Here is a 22449-nt window from a genome sequence, read left to right on the forward strand (position 1 = left end):
CCAGTGTTGTAAGCTTATATTTTCTGTAAAAAGTGACTGATTTATTAAAGTTGGGATACCATTATCTTTATTGGCATTGCATGTGGAAAGCTGCATATAGCAGGTAGAATGTGTCACTCTAGGATTTGGTGATCAGTTGACTTGCTTTAGGGGTTCACATATTCAAGAAGTATGTAGCTAAATTAATTTAAGGATACAAATATTGTGCTGTGTAAATCAATTTTAACAATTTATGCGTTTTTTTTTTTACCTTACATCAAAATTTCTTATTGTGATTTGTTTGGTTGGTTTTTTTTTTAAACAGGTGCAAAGCTATTGTGGATCATTTTGGACAAAGAATAAATGCCAACTATTTTATTGTGGAAGACAGTTACCTCTCAGAGAGCACGTGCACAAATGTGCCTTACAGGTATGTGGTAAAAAAAAAACCACAATTTCTTTAAATAATGGTGTGTGAAGTACCCTACAAATTAAACTGAGGAGCCTCCTGTCCATATCTTTATTTTTGCAGTACAGTTCAGTTCTGTGCAGAGTTTTCTATTAACTGGAGGATATACTGTGTACTTTCTATAGTCAGATTTTCTTCAGTTGATATTAAAATCATATTCCCCCTTTCCATATGAAAAATCCAAGAACTCTAAATGTGTTAGGAATTTCATATTTGCTAGAATGTCCTTGCTTTAAATTTAGTAATCAGCTCTAGATGAGTACTAAACTTGATTGATTGTGTGATTTGATTGCTGTTGCCATGAGCAGTGTGTTCAGAGCAGAGGTGAGGGATCAGCAGAGCTGTGCTGGTCAGGGCAGGGCAGGAATCCCTGGCACTGCAGGAGCACAAACTGCAGCTGAGGAGTGAGCTCCATCCACCCTGCTGCATTTCCCCTCAGCCCAGCCCTTCTGTGCTGCTGATAATCTTGGTCAGATAGGAAAAAGAACTTTTTGAAAAAGCAGAAGGAGGCTGACACTGCACTGACTCATTTATTCATCACCTTTTTTGGTTTTTGAAAATACTACATTGGTGTTCCAGGTGGGTTTCTGCTTCAATAACAGGAAAATACTCCTCTAAAGAATCAGAGTAATCAAGGATATATAGTGAAATAGCCCTGGTATTACCAAAAACTATAATTCTAAATTTCTATTTTTTATGCTTTTGTTTTAATTCTGCATAATTAAATTGATTATATAATTATTTTTACATCATTCTTTTCTTTATTGTAGGCAGATCTCCAGGGCAGTGCTCATTACAGATCAGTCTCTATTGAACACAGACTCAGAGCAGCAGGTACACACCAATTCTGTATCACTTGTCTCATGTTGTTGGTAGGAATTAAATCATTAATTCAGTTCTTGAATCAAGACCTTTTGTCAGCTCTCTCTGCTGGTAATTGTTTAATTTGTTTTAGTGTCTATAAAACTGTTACAAATTTTAGTCTAGTTTAGTTCAATGACTGGGATTTTCCTGTTTGGCTCACACTATAATAATAGAGTTTTCTAAGCTGCTGTCTTTAATTTTAATTTTGCTTGCTTTTAATAAACTATTCCCCTTACTCTTCTGTTAATTATTTCCTTTATCTAAACTTTTGTCAGAGTTCCTTTGGTTTTTTCAAACATTCCTTTTTGCTGTTTGAAGTTCTCATTGTACACTCTCTGATGCTTCTTTGGATCTGCTTTGTCAGTCTTTGCAGTCCTTAATTTTAGAGGCCATTAATCAGTGTTGTGTTCTGTCCTGGTAAACTAGAAAAGCAGATTGTGTAATTGCAGTTCCTTTCCACCTGTGGTGAGGATTGTGGTGCTTTCCCTCAAGCTCAGCTTTCTGCTCCCCAGGTTTCCATCCTGACAGTGCCTCCCCTGGAGCAGGGCAGAGCAGCAGTTTGTGTCATTGAGCTCTGCTCCTCCACCATGACCTGCATGAAGGACACCTGTAAGTAAAGGAGATTTTCACCCTTGGCTCTGGCAGCTCTGGAGCAGAACTGAAAATCTCTGTGTGTTGTTCCTCTGTGCACAGAACACAGGGAGCAGTGGCTTCCTGCCATTGTGGAGCTTCATGGACTCATTTTCACTTTTACAGGGATAAATCCTCCTTCAGGAGACAAAAATCCTATTCCAAAGCACATGATAATTTGTCCTTTGTTTTTCAGAATTCCCATCGTTGAACTATTAAATGGAAATACCTGAAATACACTGTATTTGGAAGCTTTTTATCTTCTGAAAGGATTCTGTTGTTAGTATTTTATGTGAACTTGAAATGAATGAGCAATAAAATGCTCATTTTGGGTATTTATTGGAATGGAATTAGAGGTTACCTTACCTAATTCTTTTTAACAAGAAATAAGTAACTGTAACAATAACCAATTTATTTTGCTATTTATAGGCTTGAACTAAGTTCTTTGCATATGAAAGAAGAGTAAATGATTAAGTCTTCCAAAGTTATATTTCCTACTAAATAACAGTAAAAAAATAAGCTTGTAATGAATTAATTAATTACTTAGTACTATAAAGCATATTGTTAATATATACCATTTAAATAGCTGATTTCTTTTTATTAAGGATTCACCAAATATGTACAGCAGGAAGTGAAACTAAGGAAGGATTGATGTTCCATAGATCTAAAATATTAGTTTCAGGAGGATTTCTGTTATTTACTTTTCTCCATAAATTCATTTCAGAAGAGAAGGTACTGCCTTCCTTAATGAAATTTGTCTTCATATATTGAAATAATAAAGTTCTATATTAGGCATAGCTGAGTTCCAGTTATGGGACATATTTCATAATTTTTTTAAAAACTTTTACATCATTATCTCTAAATGGGTTTTAACCTGACTGATTTCTCCATGGAACAATTATTTAAGATAAGTATACAAATACATCTACTCTTTGATCACACTGCACAAATGACAGGCACATCATCTGTATTGCCACTTGAGTGGAACCAAACTCCTTCACTTGCCCTAAAAATGGAGGCTGTAATGATGAAATCAGGAACTGAACTCATCGTTCTTCTTGCTGGGAGAATTACTTGAAGACAAATGTTGGCAACCACTGTAACTAATGCAGTTATACCTGAGTAAATCAAATATAATCAAAATATATACTGATGACTGTGACTCATAACCATAACCTTAAAGATAATAAAAAAGATTTTATAGAAAGTAAATGATGTGAACTTTAGTGATTTATAGCTGGGTTTTTTGAGGAAAGAATGGATTTTATTACAGTGTTTGGGAAGCATCTAGTTAAGATTAGGGGGAGACTTTGATTATCACCACCCTTTTCCTTATTTTAGCACATACTCCTTCAGACAGAAGGTTTGGTCTGGGTTGAGTAAAAAAATGAATATTAATGTTTGAATGGAATCTGTATGTGTGCAGCCTGAAAGCAGAGAAGCATGAAGGGTTAAATTTCTGTTCCTGATGGAATCAGGGTCAAGATCTGTGTGATGTACTGGAAAATAATGACAACAAATACAGCCAGGCTTCAGAGAAAAGAGACAAAGATGTCATCTAGATTTCAAATAATACCAGAGCTGTGCACTGCTTTTAAATGGGTCAGAAATTTGCAGTAATGAAGAAAAAACTAATCAGTTTAAACTTTGTATAGTGTTAAATTCCTTCATGATTCTCTGATGGACACTTCTCTGAAGTGAGAAGTTTTCAGGAACAAATGAGTTCAGTTAGGAGGTTTTATGAAAAACTTTAAGGTGAGGCTTTCAAATAAATGAATGGCTGGAAAATCAGGTGGGGTAAAGCAGCTGGTTCTGGATCTGAGCAGAGGCCAGTGGGACAGAAAAGGGACAGGAGCTGCATCAGGTGATTGTCCAAGGAGGCAGCAACTGCAGAGTCTGCAAAACAACAAATAAAGGAAGAGTTCAGCAATAGTTCCTCCCATGAAAGAAGGGAATTCCTCCCATGAAGGGGATAAATAAAATGTTACACTAAGGATTGCACATAGTGTGCATCACAGAAGTAACTTAAAGAATTCTGAGGTGTTTGCATACACTGTATGTCCACAGTACAGCACTTCCCTGGCTTAAAGGAAGTGATTGTGTGAAGAATTGTGATTTCTAAAAGCCTACTGTGCCTTATAAAAATTGTAAATGTTTATCTGTCTGTGTGTTGGTGATTGGAATTAGTTTGTGTTTTCTTTTCCTAGATTTAGTCCATCTAACCTGTCCATCAACTAAAACTGCAAGGGAAGATTTAGAGCCTGTTGTACAGAAATTATTCAATCTAAACACAGAAAAAGGTAAAAAAAATACATGAGGTATTTTGATGCTGTCTTGCATAAATATAATTTACTAAATTAGCTGTTACTGACTTCTTCAGCTGTGGCTTCTGTATCCAAGGACTTAACTGCAATTGTCTGGGACCTTTTTATTTTTCACACTTCCTTTTTTCCATGAAACATATTTGCTGTTCAGCACATCCTTGAAAGGTGCAGTAGTGAAATGAAATATTTGTAAAATTTTTGGAAGCTGCTGGGGTTGTTCTTGCCTCTTATTCTCAGGCTGTTGCTCAGCCTCTTGTCTTCAAGTGTTTCCTTTTTGCTGTTTGAGTTGAAATTCTCTGAATTCTGCTGCAAACAGTAGAAGCATAAAGTTATTCTATATTGTTATCACAAAGATAGATTTCCAGTAATGAGCTACTTGGCCCTAAATTCAAGGAAACCTTGGCTACTTTTCTGAACTTTGCCCTGAGATGGACCATTCCATGCCCCAGAGGAAAGCAGCTGCTGATGAAGCAGTTATTGCCTAGAAGGAAATTGTTCCTGAAATACTTGGCTGATTCCACAAAAATTTTAGAAATTTAATCCAGAGATCTTGAATGTAACTGTGTTTGTGATAGATGCATATGGGAGATGCTGCTGTGTTCTAGCCCTGGTAAAAGCAGTTTAAATACAGTGGGCAGTGAAACAGTAAATCCCACTTCTGAGAGAAAACAGTGCTCAGCTCCCAGTGACAGGGGTTCTCTTGGGATAAATGCAAGTTACTAAGATGTGGGAGTACTTCATAATATTCAAAATTGGTTTGCTTCTAATATTTAGAAAACAAGTTGGGTTTGTAAATAAAAAACTTTATTAGACTGGAGAGTTGCAAACATTTCTCATTTTTCTATGTGTTAACTTAAAGCCTGCTAATTTTCACCTTTTAATATTTAACTTCTGTCTTCAATTTTCAAGACAGTGCCATGTCTTTCAAAGACCTGGTGAAGAGAAGATCAGCTTAGTGTCTTCTAATCATTTGGGGAGGGGTAGCATTAATCTTAATGTTTGAAGTGATCCAGTTTTGAAATGATAGATTGTTTGGAAGCTGACTGAAATTCTTCTGTAGGAACTCTGTGATCATAGGGGTCCTCAGGTGCACTGAGGCACTGAAAAGCCAGTTTTCCCTGACACATAGGCCTTTTTATCATCAGGATGAGGTAGTGGTCGTATTTTAATTAAAATGTCAGAACAAATACTGTTGGAGTTATTGAAAATGAATCACCAGATAAAGTGAGCACTGGGCCATGGCAGGTCAAAGAGGCAAAGTCACCTGGAGAAGAGGACTCCATTCATTTTCCTGCCTAAATGAGGAAGAAGTAACTTTTATGAGCAATGTGAACTTTTAAATATATTAAAGAGCATCTTGCCCTGTATTAAGGCTCAGACTTTCACAGGCTGATGAATTTAATTTATATTTCAAACTGTACAGTATGGGTAGCACCTATTTTTTTTTAACTATTTGACAGTTATAAAAAGATACTGAAGGAATAGCATAGATTTATCTCTTTTTTTGTAATTCAGCTGCTTTAAAATGCTGTTTTGAATGCCATAGTTATCAAGAAGTTGGAAAGAAGTAAATCTCACAAGGTCTTTTACAAGCTTCATTTACTTTAGAGGAGGTAAAATACAAGAAAGGGGACAGCAAATATTCCAAACAAATAGTATCTATTAAGCTCAGAATCTGTGTTGTGTATTCCTCCATTGCATTGTGCACTGTGAAAAAGTGACCTTCATCTTCCCAGAGGTTTTTCTGCCTAGGTGCAGTAGGAATGTGCAAAGTACAGCAGGGAGGGACAGATTATGAGGAAAGAAGTTGAGTTTGTGATAATTTTGTATTCTTGATGAGTATTGCAGCACAGTACAACCCTCAGTAAGTGTAGATAAATACAAATTAGTCACTTATTTTCATTTAGCAGCACTGCCATAATTAGAGATTCTGTATACAAAGATAAAGTGTGAAATGAGAGGGGAAGAAATGACACATCAGAAAATATCTGTGCACAGGGAATGCAATGCCTTGGGAGCCCAGGGAGGACTTGCTCAGTCTCCTGTGCTCTGGGAGTTTATCCCCAGTGAAGGAGATAATGTGAGAGGTTTAAATTTAAACCAGACTTCTGGTAGGGTGCTGGCAGTGATAACTGCTGCTGGTGTGGTGGAGGGGGTGCAGAGAGAGGAGAGTTTGTATAGCTGTGCTTGGAGAGGAAAGAATGGTGAAGGAGAATCTCAGAAAGTTAAATAATAGGGTTTTTGAAGGAAAAAAATACTTCATTACAGTAGTTCCATGGTAAAAATTTGACTCCCAGTATGCTACATTACATTTCTACCTCATCACAGAACAACACTGGTTGCTAAAAACACTCCTTTTCCTTTTCAGAGACTGAAAATGAAGAACTGGAGAAGCCCAGAGCCCTCTGGGCAGTCTACTTCAACATGAGAGATTCTTCAGGAGTTGAGAAGAGTTCCTATGCTGGCTTACCCTCCAATGTTTATGTCTGCTCTGGGCCAGACTCTGCTTTAGGAAATGACTGTGCTGTCAAACAGGTTGGGCAGAACAGATTTTGGTTGTCAGATTTGAATTGTAAAGAAATAATCTGATACAGTCTGAGTTATTCTGCTATACAAAAATATACATGATAACTCTGCAAAACTGTAAAACTATGCAGATGGAGAGATCAGGAAATGGTTTCAGTCTTTCATCTGGAAGGTAAAGGAGGAGGTACAGTACAAATCAAAGCCAGAAAATTCTGCTACAGTTGAGGTTGGAAGGATCACCAAAGAAGTTTAATACTGGCAGCACATAGTCACAAACAAAAACTTACTGGGGAAAAACCCTGCACAATTCCTGATGTGGTAGATTAGACCTCCTGCCTCAGTTTGCCTTCTCTTTGCCTTGGTATCTCTGTAATACAGAATTCTCCTTTCAGAGATCCCCTGGATGAGGAAGGTACAAGTTCCTGGGCAGATTTACCCCAGCAGCCCCTGTGGGGTCAGGCACTTCCAGAGACAGGAGAACACTCCACAGCTTTGGAGGGTTAAGTGTCACTAGGCATTTTTAAAGCTGTGTTTTTAATGGCCATGTTCAGACAATGTGCATGCCATCTTCTAGCCAGTTGCAGGATTTTTTATGACTAAGTCATAAACCTCTTAAAAATAAGGTTCTGAAGTGGAAGGCTGACATAGCCTGAGCTGCAGGGTCAGAACAGTGTCATTAAGGACTAATAGTAACCTTCATTTGGCTTTACAAGGCAATAATTTGCCTCTCAGAGGGATAAAGAAATGTAAAGACAAAAAATAATGCAAGACAATTATTATGGTAGCAATTTTAAATTGTAAATTAGTTCCTTTCTAAATTTGATTTTTTCAAACTGTTGTTTAAAACAGGGTATGTTAAAAACTGATCAAATCCACTTTAAACCAAGCTATTTCTGATTATAACATTTCTAACATTTAGGTTTGTTTTCCCTCAAGAGCTTTTCTTCCCACCAATGAACAATGATGGGATAGATCAGTTTAAATATTCTTGGTGCTGTAGTTCAGCCTTTGTGTTCAAGCTGTTGGCCATCAGTGAGAGAGATGCTAAGCAGATCTCTGAGAAGGAGCCATCAAGAGCCTAAATCACTGCCTTTCAGACAAAATAGAGAGAGGCTGCATTTGTTTGAACCTGATTTAAATTCTGCAACAAATAGTCACAAGTTAAAGTGGAAAATATTTCAGTGTAACCATGTTCATAGTTTGAAGTCGTGTGTGAGAGCAAAGTGAAGAACAGGCTGAAGGTGAAGCAGGAGTCACCCCATGCAGGGACCTTGTGGACAAGTGGAGGAGAGAAGTAGCTGTAAGTTGTGTGTCTTCCAGTCCCAAACCACTCTCACCCTCCTAGGAACAGGATGGGAATCTCCAGGAGATATTTGCAAACTCATGGATCAGAACAACCTAAAAAAACCCAGTGTTGTGTATTAGTCTTGAAGATAGCTTGGAAAATTATATCTGATTTCTCTAATCATTTTGGGATTAGTGTTTTAGTGATACTTGCTGTGATTCATTTCTTCATTACCATCAGTATTTCTGTATTCTGATTGTCATGCTGTGTGATTGCACTGCTGATACATTATTGGGAAGGCAAGGCCACATCTCTTACAGACAACTCTCCATCTACACCTCATATACAAATTACTGTCCTCTTGTTTTATTGTAATTCTGTGTTCAGTTCCTGGTGTGATACTGAATTAATGCTGGTGGTTGCATTTACTTGCCCTGAGGACAGGCTAAAAGAAATGAAGGTGGCATTTGTGATCCTTTCAAACTCTGTATGTGGATCCAGCAAAGCATCTGGCTTCCAGTTTTCTGTGTTTTCATTGCTGCAACCTGACAAGAATTATTATGAGCTAAAGTAATATATTCCCTGACATATTTCAGCCTTCTGAGGCATCTTCATGGTCATGAGAGGGTGTACTAAAACTGTCAGGCCAATATTTGTACTTTAACCTGTTTATTTTCTATATCTGGAAGGATTTCAGAGTTAATCAAGTGTTATTAGTTTGGTTGTGGGTCCTATAAAAGTTGCTGTGAAAGTCCACACAGTTTATCCACAAGTAATGCAGGGAAAGAATTTAGTTTTATTCAACTCCAGCTTACTGGAGTTGCTGTGTGGGGGTTTTATACCTGTGTCCTCATGCTGGATTCAACTGGACATACATTTCTCAGCTGATACACTAAATATTGAAGGAACTATTGTCTTCCTTAATTACTTACATTATATATCAAAGTGTTACAATGAAAGAGTTGTTAAATTATTATTGTTTATTCTGTATGGCTGAGTTTCCTTGTTACATGCAGTGAATCCCTCTCTCTGCAAAGAGCCAAGATCTTTCCCATGCTTTGCATGCTAGGGATAGTTCTATAGTGCAAAAGATCAGTTGGCTTCCAAAAAAATCCTCCTTCTTGTTCTCAATACAACACAGAATGACCAGCATTTTTTACCAAGCCCCATGCTGTGGCTTCCTAGTAGAACAATGTAAAAAGATAAATTGCTTTTTCTCTTTCGAGGTCTGCAAGAAGGAATGGATTTCCCATGTGTTTACAATACTGTCAAAGTACTAAATCACCACTGATTTGAAAGAATGGAGGTTAATCTTAAATATCTGTAAAATATTGCTTCAGGGTGTTACATTTCAAGGTAAAGTTTATGTTATTCTTCTTCTTCCTGAATAGGCTGAGACTATTTTCCGAGAAATGTTTCCAACAGAGGAATTTTGTCCCCCACCACCAAATCCAGAAGATATTATTTATGATGAAGATGAGATTGAGCCAGAAGAGTCTGGATTGAATAATTCACCAGAAGCAAAGCCTGAATCCTCAGCTGAGGAGAGCAGTAGTGGAGATGGTGCTGCTGTTACAAAGGAAGAGTGAATGAATGAATGAATGAATGAATGAATGAATGAATGAATGAATGAATGAATGAATGAATGAACAGTGTTCTCTTAGGAGGAGATTGACCCAAACTGGAACATAAGGGAGAAGGGGTAAAAAAAAGATGTTTAAAATCCCCAGAGATGTGTTATTTGCCATTGCCTTACTTCCCTTAGCTTGGATCATCTTTTTAAAGTAGTTTCATTGATACCTGAGGCACTTCTAAACAGTCATAGGTCCACCAGATTCAGTGGGGTTTGTAGCTAAACAAAAAAACACAGAATGAAGCATTTGAAAGTGCTAAAATAGCATTCATGATTTATTGAGATGATTTGGTTTTGTTTTACATCTTGGAAAGAATCCTCCATCTTTTAAAGAGGCAACAAGTCAAAACTAAGCAAAAGAAAAAAGTGCAAGTTTGTTTACCAGTTAGAAGATGATTCTACTAAAAATCCTTGGATCTCTGCTAATTAAACAGCTGAAGGTGAGGCTCACCATCTGTCCTTCACAGTGGTCTTATGAATGGAATTTAGAGGCAATAATATTGACAGTTTTGGAGTGGCTTTATTGTATGGTTTTGAAAGTGATGCCACAATCAAGTAGGAAATACAATCCAGAAGATATTCCTCACATGGAACTATTTTACATTCAGTTTTCTTAGTAAGACCTAATAGATGACACATTTTTACCAGTGACTTCATTTACTAGAGTCAAGAAAATGGCAGAATTTAAGCTTAATGCCAGATTTCCCAGCAAAATTCAAAGTCATGAATGGAGCATTTCTGTTACTAGTCTCCCTGGATTTGTTGTACTGTTTGGGCCTTTAGTAAGCCAATAGTTACTTGTTGAAGTTTGGGGTCTGAGAAGTTTAAATTACCATCAACTGAGGGGGTTTGTGGCAGAGAGAAAGTTCAACTCATAATTCCAAAGGTTTGTATTGAACCCAGTTAGTAGTTAGTAATTAAAATTAGTGTGATAGCTGTAAACTATGCATTTTGTAATGATAAATCATGAAGCATTTGTACAAAAAAAAATGTATTGAATTATTTATAAACCTAGTTTGTATGAAAAAGCTCCAAAATGAGAAAGCTGTTATAAATGACCATGTTAAACTTGCACTTTTTCTGAACCATGCTTGAAATCAGATATGAAAAGTATTTGTCATTAAAGATTTACTTTAAAATGCACACCCAGTAGATCAGTAGTGTCTCTAGAGTTGATGAGTTGGAATTTAAACTTCTTCATGGAGGTGGAGGCAGTTCCAGCAGTGCTTAAATACTGTAAGTAAATAAAAAATGCCATTGAGTCATGACCATAGAGCTCTTCTGTACAGTGCCTGTGCCTGCCCTGAACCTGGCTCCAGGCCAGAAAGGGGAATTTATTTATTTTTTTACAGCATAACTGATACTGTTCTCTTTGTCCTGCATCATGTCCACTGTCCAGTTTGCATTTCAGGGTTAGTGTTTGCACCCTTTGTTGGATAGGTACATGTGTGTCTGTGTGTGCATAATCCCAAAGTCCTCAGAAAAACACTGGAATGGAGGCTGGAATGATCCCAGTGTTCAACAGCTGTAACCTCTGGATGCTTGTGATTGAGCAGTTATTTATATATATAAATATATCTATTAATAAGCAGGCTGCCTCTTCATTTAGCTGTAATTTCTCTGTGTATTGGGAAGCATGAGTTTATGGTGATTGTATTTAACATCTGCAGATCTGTAAAAGAGCTAAGTGGAGGGACCTGTCCCTGTTTGTCTCTCAAAAACAGGGATCACAGCTGAATCTCATCTATGCTTACAAGGAAATTGCTTGATGAAAATTAAAGGTTTGCTTGCAAGTGCATTGTCCTGTGGGTTTTTTTCAATATTTTTTCAAAGAAAAAGTTCATTTCTAGCTGGGGTTTCCTGAGAACTCTCATGGCTGTATGGTACCTGTGTTCTCAAGTTTGTATCAGTTCATGTCTGAGTGCTCTGTGTCCATGTGAAGGCAGGTTTGGAAATAGTGCAAATTTGATTTGAGATCCAATGGAATGATGCACACATTGGAGGCTGAGACTTTACACTACATTGATTGCTTAAAAACTGTTTTCATGTCTCTTTCATGGGGTGAATGGAAACATTAAATGTTTTTCTTATGGTACTTGAGTACCCAATAGCTCACTTGCAGGAGCAGTAGATCAGACTGTTGATGCTGGTATTTTACAGAAATCATGCTCTGAAGTGCATTTTGCTCTTTCTTTAAATGATGTAAGTATGCAAAGTGAGGATTAGGCTTATTTGAAGTCGTTTTTAAGCCTTGTCATACAGGATGTATTCAAAAGATAACATGACTTTTTAAAAACTGGCAATTTATCTGTAGGATTATTAATAAATCAAGTTAAAGAAAGATAAGGTTAATTGAATTTTTAAACAAGTAGCTGTATTATCCTTCAAGCACCTTGGAGCTCATACAATATTCACACCTTTTTTTTCCTAAGGAGTGCTTTGATATGTTTGAATTCCTTTTTTAATGAGTACTTTCTTTTTAAGTTGGTTAATTGGATTAACCCTTCATATTCCACGAGTGCATTTGATGCCATTTTCCCTTCTGTGGCATTTCCTGGGCTGTAGGACTGCAGGTGGCTGCTGTTCCTTTGGAGGCATTTTCAGCCATGAAGCTGCTTTGTCTGCTGTTTCTGGGGATGATGATGCTTAGGGCCATTTGACAGGTAATCATTAGAACATGGATCCTTGCAGACTATGGGGTCTTTTCTCCCATCATTGCAGGGGGATTTATGTGGGCAACTCCTATTAATGTTAATGGGACTTGCATGTGTAAATCCTCCTTGCATCAATGGGAAAATTGACCCCTGTAACTAAATAACTGTGTTAGACTTGCTGATTCAGAAACATGCAGGCACTGCTGGAGCATGGGATGTTTTACTGGAATGCTCTGGGGGAATTTTCAGGATTTTCTCTTTTTCATTGTATTTTATATTTGCAACAGACTGACTCTTGTCAGAGTTCCGTCAGTGATTCTCTTTGTGTAGCTGGGAAATGCAGTTTCCCATTCCATACTGAGAGCTTGCACATCTCCTTGGGTTGGATCTCATTTTATTTTAGCCCCTCTCTCTCCTCTCTAAGTCTTTGTGCTTCAGCAGTGTGAGTTGCAACAGCTTAATTTCAAGAATAATTTGCTAGTGATGTATTGATTAATGAAAAGTCAGAAGTATTAATGTACTGTTTTCACACAATAAGAGACTGGGTCACTTACAATCCATAGTCTCTTCTGGAGAAAGGATAAAATTAATTTCCTCAACACTCATATGTGCTTCAATGCCTTGGCAGTACAAATGAGAATGTGTTTTATCTGTGGATAAGTTTATTCATTCTGTATTGTGAATGGTGTTCACTCAGTTACTTCTGTAGATATTTTATATAATCTCTACAGTGCATTTTTGGGTTTTACTTACCTGGTAGTTCTATATCAGTAGCAAGTCATCTCTTGGATGTGAAAAGTCTGGTGTGGAACTATAGCCTTAAACTGCTCCAGAGATCTCTCCTGGCTTTTCTGCCATTAACAACTGCTCTTTTCAGCCATGAATTATCAATAAACTCTGTGGGTTGTCTTCTGTTTATGTTCATTTTTGAATTATTTCTGAGGATTTTGTGCCTGCTAATTTTCCAGCAGTTTGCTGAGGTCACATCACGAAACAGTTGATCTCTGTGTGTGTATATTTCCTAACAATTTTTCTCTAATGGGTGGATATATGAGTATTGTATGATAAAATTATTAATTCGTGAAAGTTTATCACTTAAACTTTTGCAGAAACCAACCACTATAGAATGTCCAAATGTTAGTTGTCAGAATTGTCAAAAACGTGGGAGAGTTGTGGTGGCAGAGAAATTGCCTGCTTTCCTTGGATAATCAATAATGCCAAATGTCTGGTGAGATGTAGAAGTGGTTGTGACACTGGAAGTTCAAGACACTGATACAAAACATTCATTTATTGCAACCCAGTTTAATAGTGAGCTTGCTGCAATGACCAGATGGAAACCTTAGCTGAGGTGTATGATTTCAAAAACATTTTTAATGTGATTAAAAGTTGCCATGGAGGGATTCCTTGAGCTGCAGAGGTGAGTGGTAGGAAATGGTCAGCCATGTGGAATTCATGTTGTCAGCCTCATCTCCAGCAACAAAACAACCCGTGGTGGAAATAGAGCTTATTAGCAATTCCACCATTATGTTTATTTACAGGCTGCCAGTTCCTGTTTGTAAGAGTGAATGGTTCTTCAAAATCTGGCTGGGGAGCCCAGCAGGAATGTTGTAAATCTCAGTGACATCTGAGATTCAGAAAGTTGACAGTGAAGTATCAGGAAGATGCAGTTGTTGACTGCATGGGAGTTCTGATCAGAGGGGACTTTAATAGAAAATACTCTTCCTGTCACAATTCCAACAGACAATTTATTTTACACTACTTGCATACATTGACAAAAGAGATGGAAAGTATCAACCTGAGTGTATATCAGAGCCAGGTGGGTTTGACTAAACAAATCACAAAGTCTCAGAACACCCACATTTTTAGATGGAGATTTTCAGGATCTCATGCTTCCTCCTGAAGTGCCACCCCATAATTCACTGTATGTTGGGGTCTGGAGAAGGCCTTGGTGCTGTTCCTACATTCTGTAGGGTTAAGCTCAGGAGTGGGGCAGGCCCAGCCTATGGAGCCCCCCCAAACAGCACATGGTGTCAGACAAATGCACATTTGGATTTTAGAGGTGTTTTTGTGCTGCTCCAGCTTCAGGAAGCTTTTCCCAGGAGCTCTGCCTCCCTCCTGCTGGGTGAGCATGAAGCTGCTCTGGCCATGGGGGCGAAAACTCTGGGTGATGCTGGACCACACCACAAACCATGGAACCAGTGTGGGTTTTGCTGCTGAGCTGGATGTCTAGAGTGAGGAATAAACTCATAATCCCTGCAAATCTGAGTCTGAGAAATACAAGAATCTTCTCTGAAAAAACCATTTTTTTAAAAATCCCAGATCCAAACCTTCCTGAGCTGTTTCAGACCCTGTGAGAATAAGAAACTCAGGGAGGGCTAATATGGAATTCTGCATCTATTCTGCCTCAAACCCAGCATATTTCTGGAGCTCACCCAAGGGAAAGCCATTTAATCACATGGGAGACCAGCTGTCAGCCCAATGCAACTAAACATTTCCTTGCTTTGGGAACTTCTCCCTGGTGTGAAAGTCACTGCAAGTCATGCCTGATTCCTTCAGTGTGAATAAATTATCCAGTGAATTCAGCCTTTTTTTCTTGTGCAAAAATTCGTGTAAACCCCAGCTAAGTACCTTCAGTGAATCATGTTTAGACTAGATTATCCACCATGGGATTCTTAGAGCAATTTATTTAGCTTAAGTCATGGGCTATTTCCCTGCTCCATATTTGGATGCTAAAATAATGAATGCACCATTTTTAAAATATCAGACATTTTTAAGAAAGAAAAAATAGCTTTATGAAAAAATATTTTAAAATCTAATTTTAAGGAAGCTGCTCTAAAATGAAAAAAAAAGCAACCCTTTTATTTTAGTGACATTTGTACATGGTGTATTTTATTTCCATGGAAGTTTTAAGCCAGGAAACATTTGATTCCTTTCCAGACTCTCAGTCTGATTCCAGATTGAAAATATGAGGATGGTAAAAGCCAGCAGCCCTCTCAGTTTCATTGGGGGATATTTGGGACTCCAAAAAAGTGAAATTTTTTTTTTTTTTTTTTTGTTCTGGCACTGCTTTCCTCACTGAATGTGGTTGAGACATTTCCTTTTAATGCTGTAGTAAAAAGGTGTAAAATAGTGACAGGTATTTTCTGAAGCCTTTTAGGAGGTCAGGGAAATATAAAAGTAAATGTATTTGAGAAAGAAAATGAACAGTGGTAATGATAACTGGGAAAATGGATAGCAGGAATATTTGAGTAGAGGGGCAAATGATCTGAGGAGAAAATCCAGAGTAACTCTTGTGACATGACTGGGATAGCAGATGTTTGATTATTCAGGTCCCTCATTCCATCCCTGACATTTCCCACGTTTCTCAAGTGAGGTTTCACCAATCAGCACAAACCCTTTGTTTACTGCTTAATAAAAATAACCAAATTATCCTTATTTTATCAAATCTTTTTCTGATTATGCATATTTTGCAGGCAGATTGTAATGCATATTGCTTCATTGTTTAATTAGGACTTAATGCTAATGTCATTAACATTCTAGTTGATAATTCAGTTGCCTATTTATAGACATAATGCAAGTCATAACTTTTTGTAGTGTAATGCTTCTGACTGTGCTGTTAAATTAAAAATAAACTTACTCTAACCTGACATTAGCTTTCAGTTTCATTGTCCATGGTCCAGTAAATCTGAAAAATGCTGCTGCATGCACTAAACATGGGGATTTTTGGTTTTTTTTCTGGTTGAGTCTAAGTCATCCTTTCCTTTGAGGGAAAAACAATATACCAAACTAAACAAGAATCTCAAAAAACTGATGTGAAGTTTGATATATTGTCCTTGAAGACAATTGGGATTTGGAACACTGAATTTAAGTAGCTGGAATCTTATCCAAATTTTATTCTGTGATATTTCTTCTAAATCAAGTAATTAGACAGCACTTCAGCTCTCAGTTTCTTACCACAAATATGGATGTGTGCTTTATTTGTGGTTATAAAGTGCAAAATAACTGCTGGATTTAACTCCACATAATCCCTTCAAGTAGGGATAATGAATTCTATGGATTTCTTTCTTTATGGCATTTCCCTAAGAATTTGTAAAATATTATCTGCATATTTTATCTTTTCTAGGGAGATGTTCAAATAAAAGCAGTGAGTTGGATGCCTGTGACAGGAGTCAGAAAGCACAGCCCTGTTTTGGATATTTCACTGCTGTCCTTAACTCCTAAATGCAGTTTATATTAGTGACCAGATCATGCACATCCTTACTTTAATTCACCTTTTTACAGCTTGAATTCTGCATGTTTAGAGGCCTCATTTTGTAAACTTTGTAACATGTCCCAGCTTAATTAACAGAGTCTTTTTTTATTGTGTGCTCTGCACTCTTTAACCTTTGAGTTAAGGAGGTTTAATGGTGCCAGGCCAAGAATAATACTGGATTAATAAGTGGGAAGTAAAGAAAAATGAGCAAGCACTGAGCAAGGTGAGGAGATGCTGGAGCCTGACTCTGCTGGGGGCTCTGGGTGGCTTCACACTCACAAAGCCACTTGAAAAGGTTTTTACAGGATTATTGGAATTTTTGCATTACCACATTCATTCTCTTTCACAGAATTGACTTACAGCATCTTATCTGCTGCTACTGTATTAATAAAATGTCTAAATCAGCCTTAAAGCACAGCTCCTTTGTGGAGGGACTTGAAGCAGGGAGGATTTTTCCAAGCTGCATGTATTTCTGAGTAATGTTGCATGCAGACTGGAGATTGCTTCTTCCATTGAATTGCATAATGAAAAATCAATCAGTTTAATGGTTGACAAACTTTGACATTCAAATAAAAATGTTGCTGGTATTTTCATAAAGACCTGTAGGCATGACTAGATTCAGCCACTTTAATTTATGCAATAGTGAATGTCTGCCAAAACATTGTACAAACGACTGTATAATGAGGCAGTAATAACCATGAGGAAGGGAAGGAAAGCAAACAGGGGCCAAATCTCTCAGTTTTTACTGATTACATAATTTCACAAAGCCTTTCAATGTAAAATATGTTCCTATGGCTTCCTTTTCATCACCATGTTCTGTTTTGAAAGCAATTGCTCAAAATCATCAAAACAGACTCATCTGAGGCTGTTGTGTAGCATCAGATGACAGTGTTTCGTTTTTTTACAGTGTGGTGGTTCTGTTTGTTAGGGGATTTTTGTTTTCCTTGATGCAGAGAGGACAGAAATCCCAGTAAGGGAAGAGGACACCTTCATTGCTCACTGATTTCTGCTTTTAGCGTGTGCTGCAGCACAGGGAGTGCTGAGCTGTGTTTCCAGTGCTTTTGGGCTCTGCCTTTCCTCAGCTCCAGGCTGGCCTTGGGAATCCCCCCAGCCCTGCCAGCTCTTGGCTGGTGACAGCATTTCCAGACCCATTCTGCTCCAGCCACCTTCTCTTGGCCATTCCCTGCCCTGTGCCTGCATCCTCCTTGGAAATTTCCTCTCTTCTACAAAGAGATCTCACACTGTGACTCTCAGGAGAAACAAAGATTGAGTTAGGAGCTGGTGTCCTGGAGATGCTGCTGATGTCTGGAATTTAAAACAACTGAAGTAGAATTCTGTGTACCAAAATCAATTCTTTTCCACCCATACTTGGGTTCCCAAGCGTGGCTGGCAGGTGAAGGTGTTGAGTTTTCCTGGGACAGCTTGTTGGGCTCTTTTGTTGTTTTCAAGGTAGTGGCTGTGTCTCTTTCTGTTCCAGTATTGTCCAATAAATATTATATTAAAAATTGTCCCAGGTCTTGCACATTATCCTTGTTTAATCTTGCCTTTTCTCAAAGGAAATAATCTTTTCCATGTCAGGAGAATATTCCCTTTTATTTCCATGGGATTCACGATAATTATGCTTCTTTGCCACCTTTAACACTCCTCTGATTTTTGGCTTGATATATGGCTGATATTTAGTATCTCTGTTTTATAACTTGCAAAAACAAATTGAAGAAGTTAATTGATTTCCCTGTGGAATAAACAGTGGAGCACAGATTAAAGCATTGTTCCCATGTTATCCTTCCAGCTCAAATGAGAGATAAGTTACTCTATACCTTTGATTTTTATAGTGATTTGAGTGGTGAACTGACAGCATTTCTCTCTCAAGAAGTCTGCAGTTTATTTCATTGAAGAACTTTCCATTCCCAGGGGTGTTAATGCCTAGATGGAATCTAGAATGGCTATTCCCAGGTGTAAAAAGGTTTGGATTGGTTTTTGTTTTGTTTAAATATAATTGCCTGTATGTATGTGTGGGGACAGGATTTCTTTCCCTGTTCTACATGTGACTGAACTCTTAAATTGTGATTTAGAGGAGAGGCTGGCATCAAATTCCTGCTTCTGCCTTTGAAAATTACCCCTAAAACCTTTCTGTCCAATGAAGTGATAAACACCAAATAAATTCTGGCTTTTTTAGTGCCCTCAGAGCTGCTCAGTTGCAGATGTTCTTCTGCAGAAAGTTGGTGGGGAAAGTCTTTTCCATCTCGTGGTGGATCTCCTAAACTCTCAGAGAACCAATAAAAATTGGAGCCACAGAGTACAAGAATGTTAATCAAAAGGCCAGAATTCCTAAATGTGGTGATTTGTGTGGTCCTGTAGTTTCATTAAATATCAAGCACTGAATAAGGAACTTGGTAATATTTTATTTCTTGAAAATTCTGAGATCTGTGGGGGAAGGAATCTAACTTTAAAGTTCTGCCAGAAGATATGCAGAACTTATATTTTTTTCTAAACACAGATTCAATTTTGGCAAGCCAGCTGCTCTGGAGGTAACATTGAAGCTTCAGCTTCATGACTAAAGAACTCAATAATTAAAAATGAAGCCACAAAACTTTCTCACTTCTCCTGACTAAAGCATCCTTCCTCAGCAATAGAACTCAAACAGTTTGCTAACCTCCAGCACTTGTGTCAGCAGCAAAATTGAAAGTATTTTTTGTCACCTGCACTGCTGTCAGCAGAAAGAAAAAAAAAAAAAAAGAAAGTAGAGGAACATAATTTCAGCACTAACATAAGTATCAGAATGATTTACCTGTCTGTTCTGCTTCACTTTCATCTCAGCTTTCAGGGCTTCATTCATCAATCTTTTATTTACACACGCATATCTCATTTTTACACAATTTCTCTCTCCCTGACCAGATGGCTGCTCGGTGTTCATCAAAGGCAAGGGGAGAGCACATGGAGGATTTGGGGAACTTTGCTTTTCAGCAGCAATTTTCCAGCTATTCACATAATGAAAAAGAAAACTTAGACGTTTCAGGGAAATACCAGAAAATTCTCAGCCTTTAAAATGCATTGCTGACTTTTATCCAGCTGAAAATGTTCTGTCTCAGCCAAAGCACCAGGTTTGTTCCAGCAGCCTCTTAGGGGCAGTAGCTTAGCAGGATTAATATAAAACAGAAAGCTGCTCCAAGAAGTAAACACATCTTGAATAAAATGAAGAATTATTTTAATTTTTTAAGATTTGTTAATATTCATTTGAATATCATAAGTGCTGTAGTAGTTTCATTTATAACTCACAGTGCCCATTTTATCTTCATACAATTCTGGTTTTAACACAAGCTCAGGGACTTTGTTCCCAGTGAGCTTTTCTTGGAATGTGTGCAACCCTTGAGGAACAAGCTTGTTTTAGTCATAAAATGCTTTCAAATCTTCCTCTGGCTCTTTACCAAATTGTCCTTGCTTAATTTCACATAACCTGTCCTGTCTGCAGTGTTTCTAACAATATTTTTTCCTAACAATATTTTGTTGCATTCTTAGCTTCTTAATGCTATTCCCCTAAAAGCTCAGTCTATGGAATTTAGCTTTAGTGGAATCCAATCAGTTTTGCAGCTTGTTCAAAATTTAATAGACACAGATAAATGAATATTAGGAACCATGTTTCCATTTTTTGTATTAGTCTCATCATTGTAAATTAGAGATTTTCCAAGTGTGTGTTTGCTCTTTTTCTACCAGACTCAATTTCTAGTTTTTATTTGATAGTAGGGTTTGTGATAACTACTTATAGGCTTATTAACTTCGGGCAAAGAATAGAAAATAAAAGGTTTGTAGGGAATTCCAGTCCTTTTGCCTGTTAGCACTGCACTATGGATGACAGAAATCATTAGATGAATTTTGTTTCATTCTTCAAAATCCATCTTCACAAAGACATTTTCACAGATATATATTTCAGGTGCAGGTTGTGCTCCAACCCAACAAATGAGCAGAGAATTAGGAATAGAGTAAATGTAAAATGGATCTGAGCCCTCACACAGGAGCCAACAATGGGAAATACTCTTGCAACGGCAGGGTGGAAAACTCTAATGCCTTCAATATTCTTATCAATAATGTAACATAAATATTGCAATACCACTGACCAAATGATTATCCCTTAATCAGCATTGACAAGGACAGGGCCATTATCATGAGCTGTGTGTTAATGCTGCAGCTCCCAGCCAGCATGGACACTGTGCCCAGCCAGGAGTGACTTTGAAAATCACTAAATGACTCAACAGAACCTCCCAGCAAACGCTGTGCAATGTAGGATAAATTTAATAATAATATAAAAATTGGGTTGTGCCCTACCAAGGTCAGGGAGGTTTAAGTTTTGAGTCCACAGTGTTTTCTCATTAATTGTGGTGTTGAAATTGTGAACAGTGCTGAAGGAATTAGAGGGTGTAGAGAAGAGCTCCAAGTGGAAGTCAGGCCAATGAAACACCTCTGGATCTGAGAAAGAACTGAACAGGATAAACTGTTTGCCTACAAACAACTTCATTGGATCAAGGTTTGTTTGCTGAAGCCCCTTTCATGCAGGGACCAGAACCAGCAAAGTCATCATTGAGAACTGTGAAGAAAGCAACCAGGGAAAAGTGGCTTTTCTTCCTCAAAAAGTCCAAAGAATTTGAATTTTGCCCTGCTGTAAAACAGGTGAGTCCAGACAAGGCAGCAACAAGCTGCTGCAGTTAAAGACTGAAATCCTACAGTACAGAAATCAGAGTGGCTCATTCAAAGGGAATTGTTGCTCTTAAAGTTAAAAGCATGTGGTAATTTTTAGATATTAATGCTTTGATTACAGACCTGTGTTTTAATTGGTTAAATTACTGCCAAGTAATAAGAACAGAGCCCCTGAACAAAGGGGACCTGTGAGGAATTGGAGGGGTTGAAGGGAAAATGCCCAAATTGCTTGCTGAGGTGATTTAATCTCTTTTCCAACAACCTATAAACTGTTTTTACTTAGACTGGGGAAGAGCTGATGGACATAAAAGAGTGCAAGAAGCTGAGCAGCACTGAAAGAGATTTGATGTTAAATGAGAACCAGGAGCCACTGAAGTGAAGCTAAACTGAACCACAGCCCTCTCCTCTCCTTGTCCAGCCCTGGGATCACCACAAGGAGCAAGCTCTGCTGAATGGAGTGTAAGAGAAATATGGATTTAGATCATTTGTTGGATTAAGATTTTTAGCAGTTTTTTATCTACTGCTGCTGCTGACTTTTGGCTCTGAGGACTACTTTGTCATTTTATACCATTTAATACAGATTTCCAGAGGAAAAAAATTCCAGTACTGAAATGTTGTCAGATCTGAAGCTGAATACATAAAAAATTATGGCTCAGGGCTGAAACTTAGAAATACAAAGATCTCTGAATATGAAACAATGGGGGAATAGAGGTTGCAGCTGGCCAGTGTCAGTTCTGCCATTTCCCTTTTAATTTGTCCATACTCTTGCTCTTTTTGACTGACAAAATAATGCTGGGACCACGAGTGCTTAGTTTGGCTTTTCTGTACAAGCACTTTTAAAGTTCAAAATTAAAAAAATAAAAACCACTGCAGCTATAGTTGTAGATAATCACAAGATCTGACTGGGACATCACTGCATCTATTTTTTCACATTATTTTCATGGGAAGACTGTTTATAAAAAATATTAAAACTAACAAAGAAACTCCACAAGGTTTTTTGTAACCTTTGTTGGAGAAATGAATTTTTCTTTCCTGCTGCTGCCAGAACTGGATAGTAGTTTTAATACACAGGTTTTGGAGTAAAAGTGCAAGAATTTGGAGCACTTTTAAAGGCTCTTTCTGGCAGCAGAGATGTAAGAGCCTG

At 37.7% G+C, this 22449-nt stretch overlaps 1 protein-coding gene across 1 annotated transcript in view; it reads left to right on the forward strand.

Moving 5' to 3' along the window:
• Positions 1 to 11503, forward strand: part of CHM (CHM Rab escort protein) — a 49344-nt gene extending 37841 nt beyond the window's left edge. The window contains exons 10-15 of the mRNA XM_079319203.1: positions 305 to 409; positions 1219 to 1282; positions 1825 to 1921; positions 4150 to 4242; positions 6635 to 6801; positions 9469 to 11503. Coding sequence (XP_079175329.1) covers positions 305 to 409; positions 1219 to 1282; positions 1825 to 1921; positions 4150 to 4242; positions 6635 to 6801; positions 9469 to 9666 — 724 coding nt within the window. The 3' untranslated portion in view covers positions 9667 to 11503. The remainder of the gene's footprint in view (positions 1 to 304; positions 410 to 1218; positions 1283 to 1824; positions 1922 to 4149; positions 4243 to 6634; positions 6802 to 9468) is intronic.
• Positions 11504 to 22449: the final 10946 nt, after the last annotated feature.

This window comes from Erithacus rubecula, assembly GCF_903797595.1.
Source record: "Erithacus rubecula genome assembly, chromosome: 15".
In the NCBI taxonomy this organism is placed as follows: Eukaryota; Metazoa; Chordata; class Aves; order Passeriformes; family Muscicapidae; genus Erithacus; species Erithacus rubecula.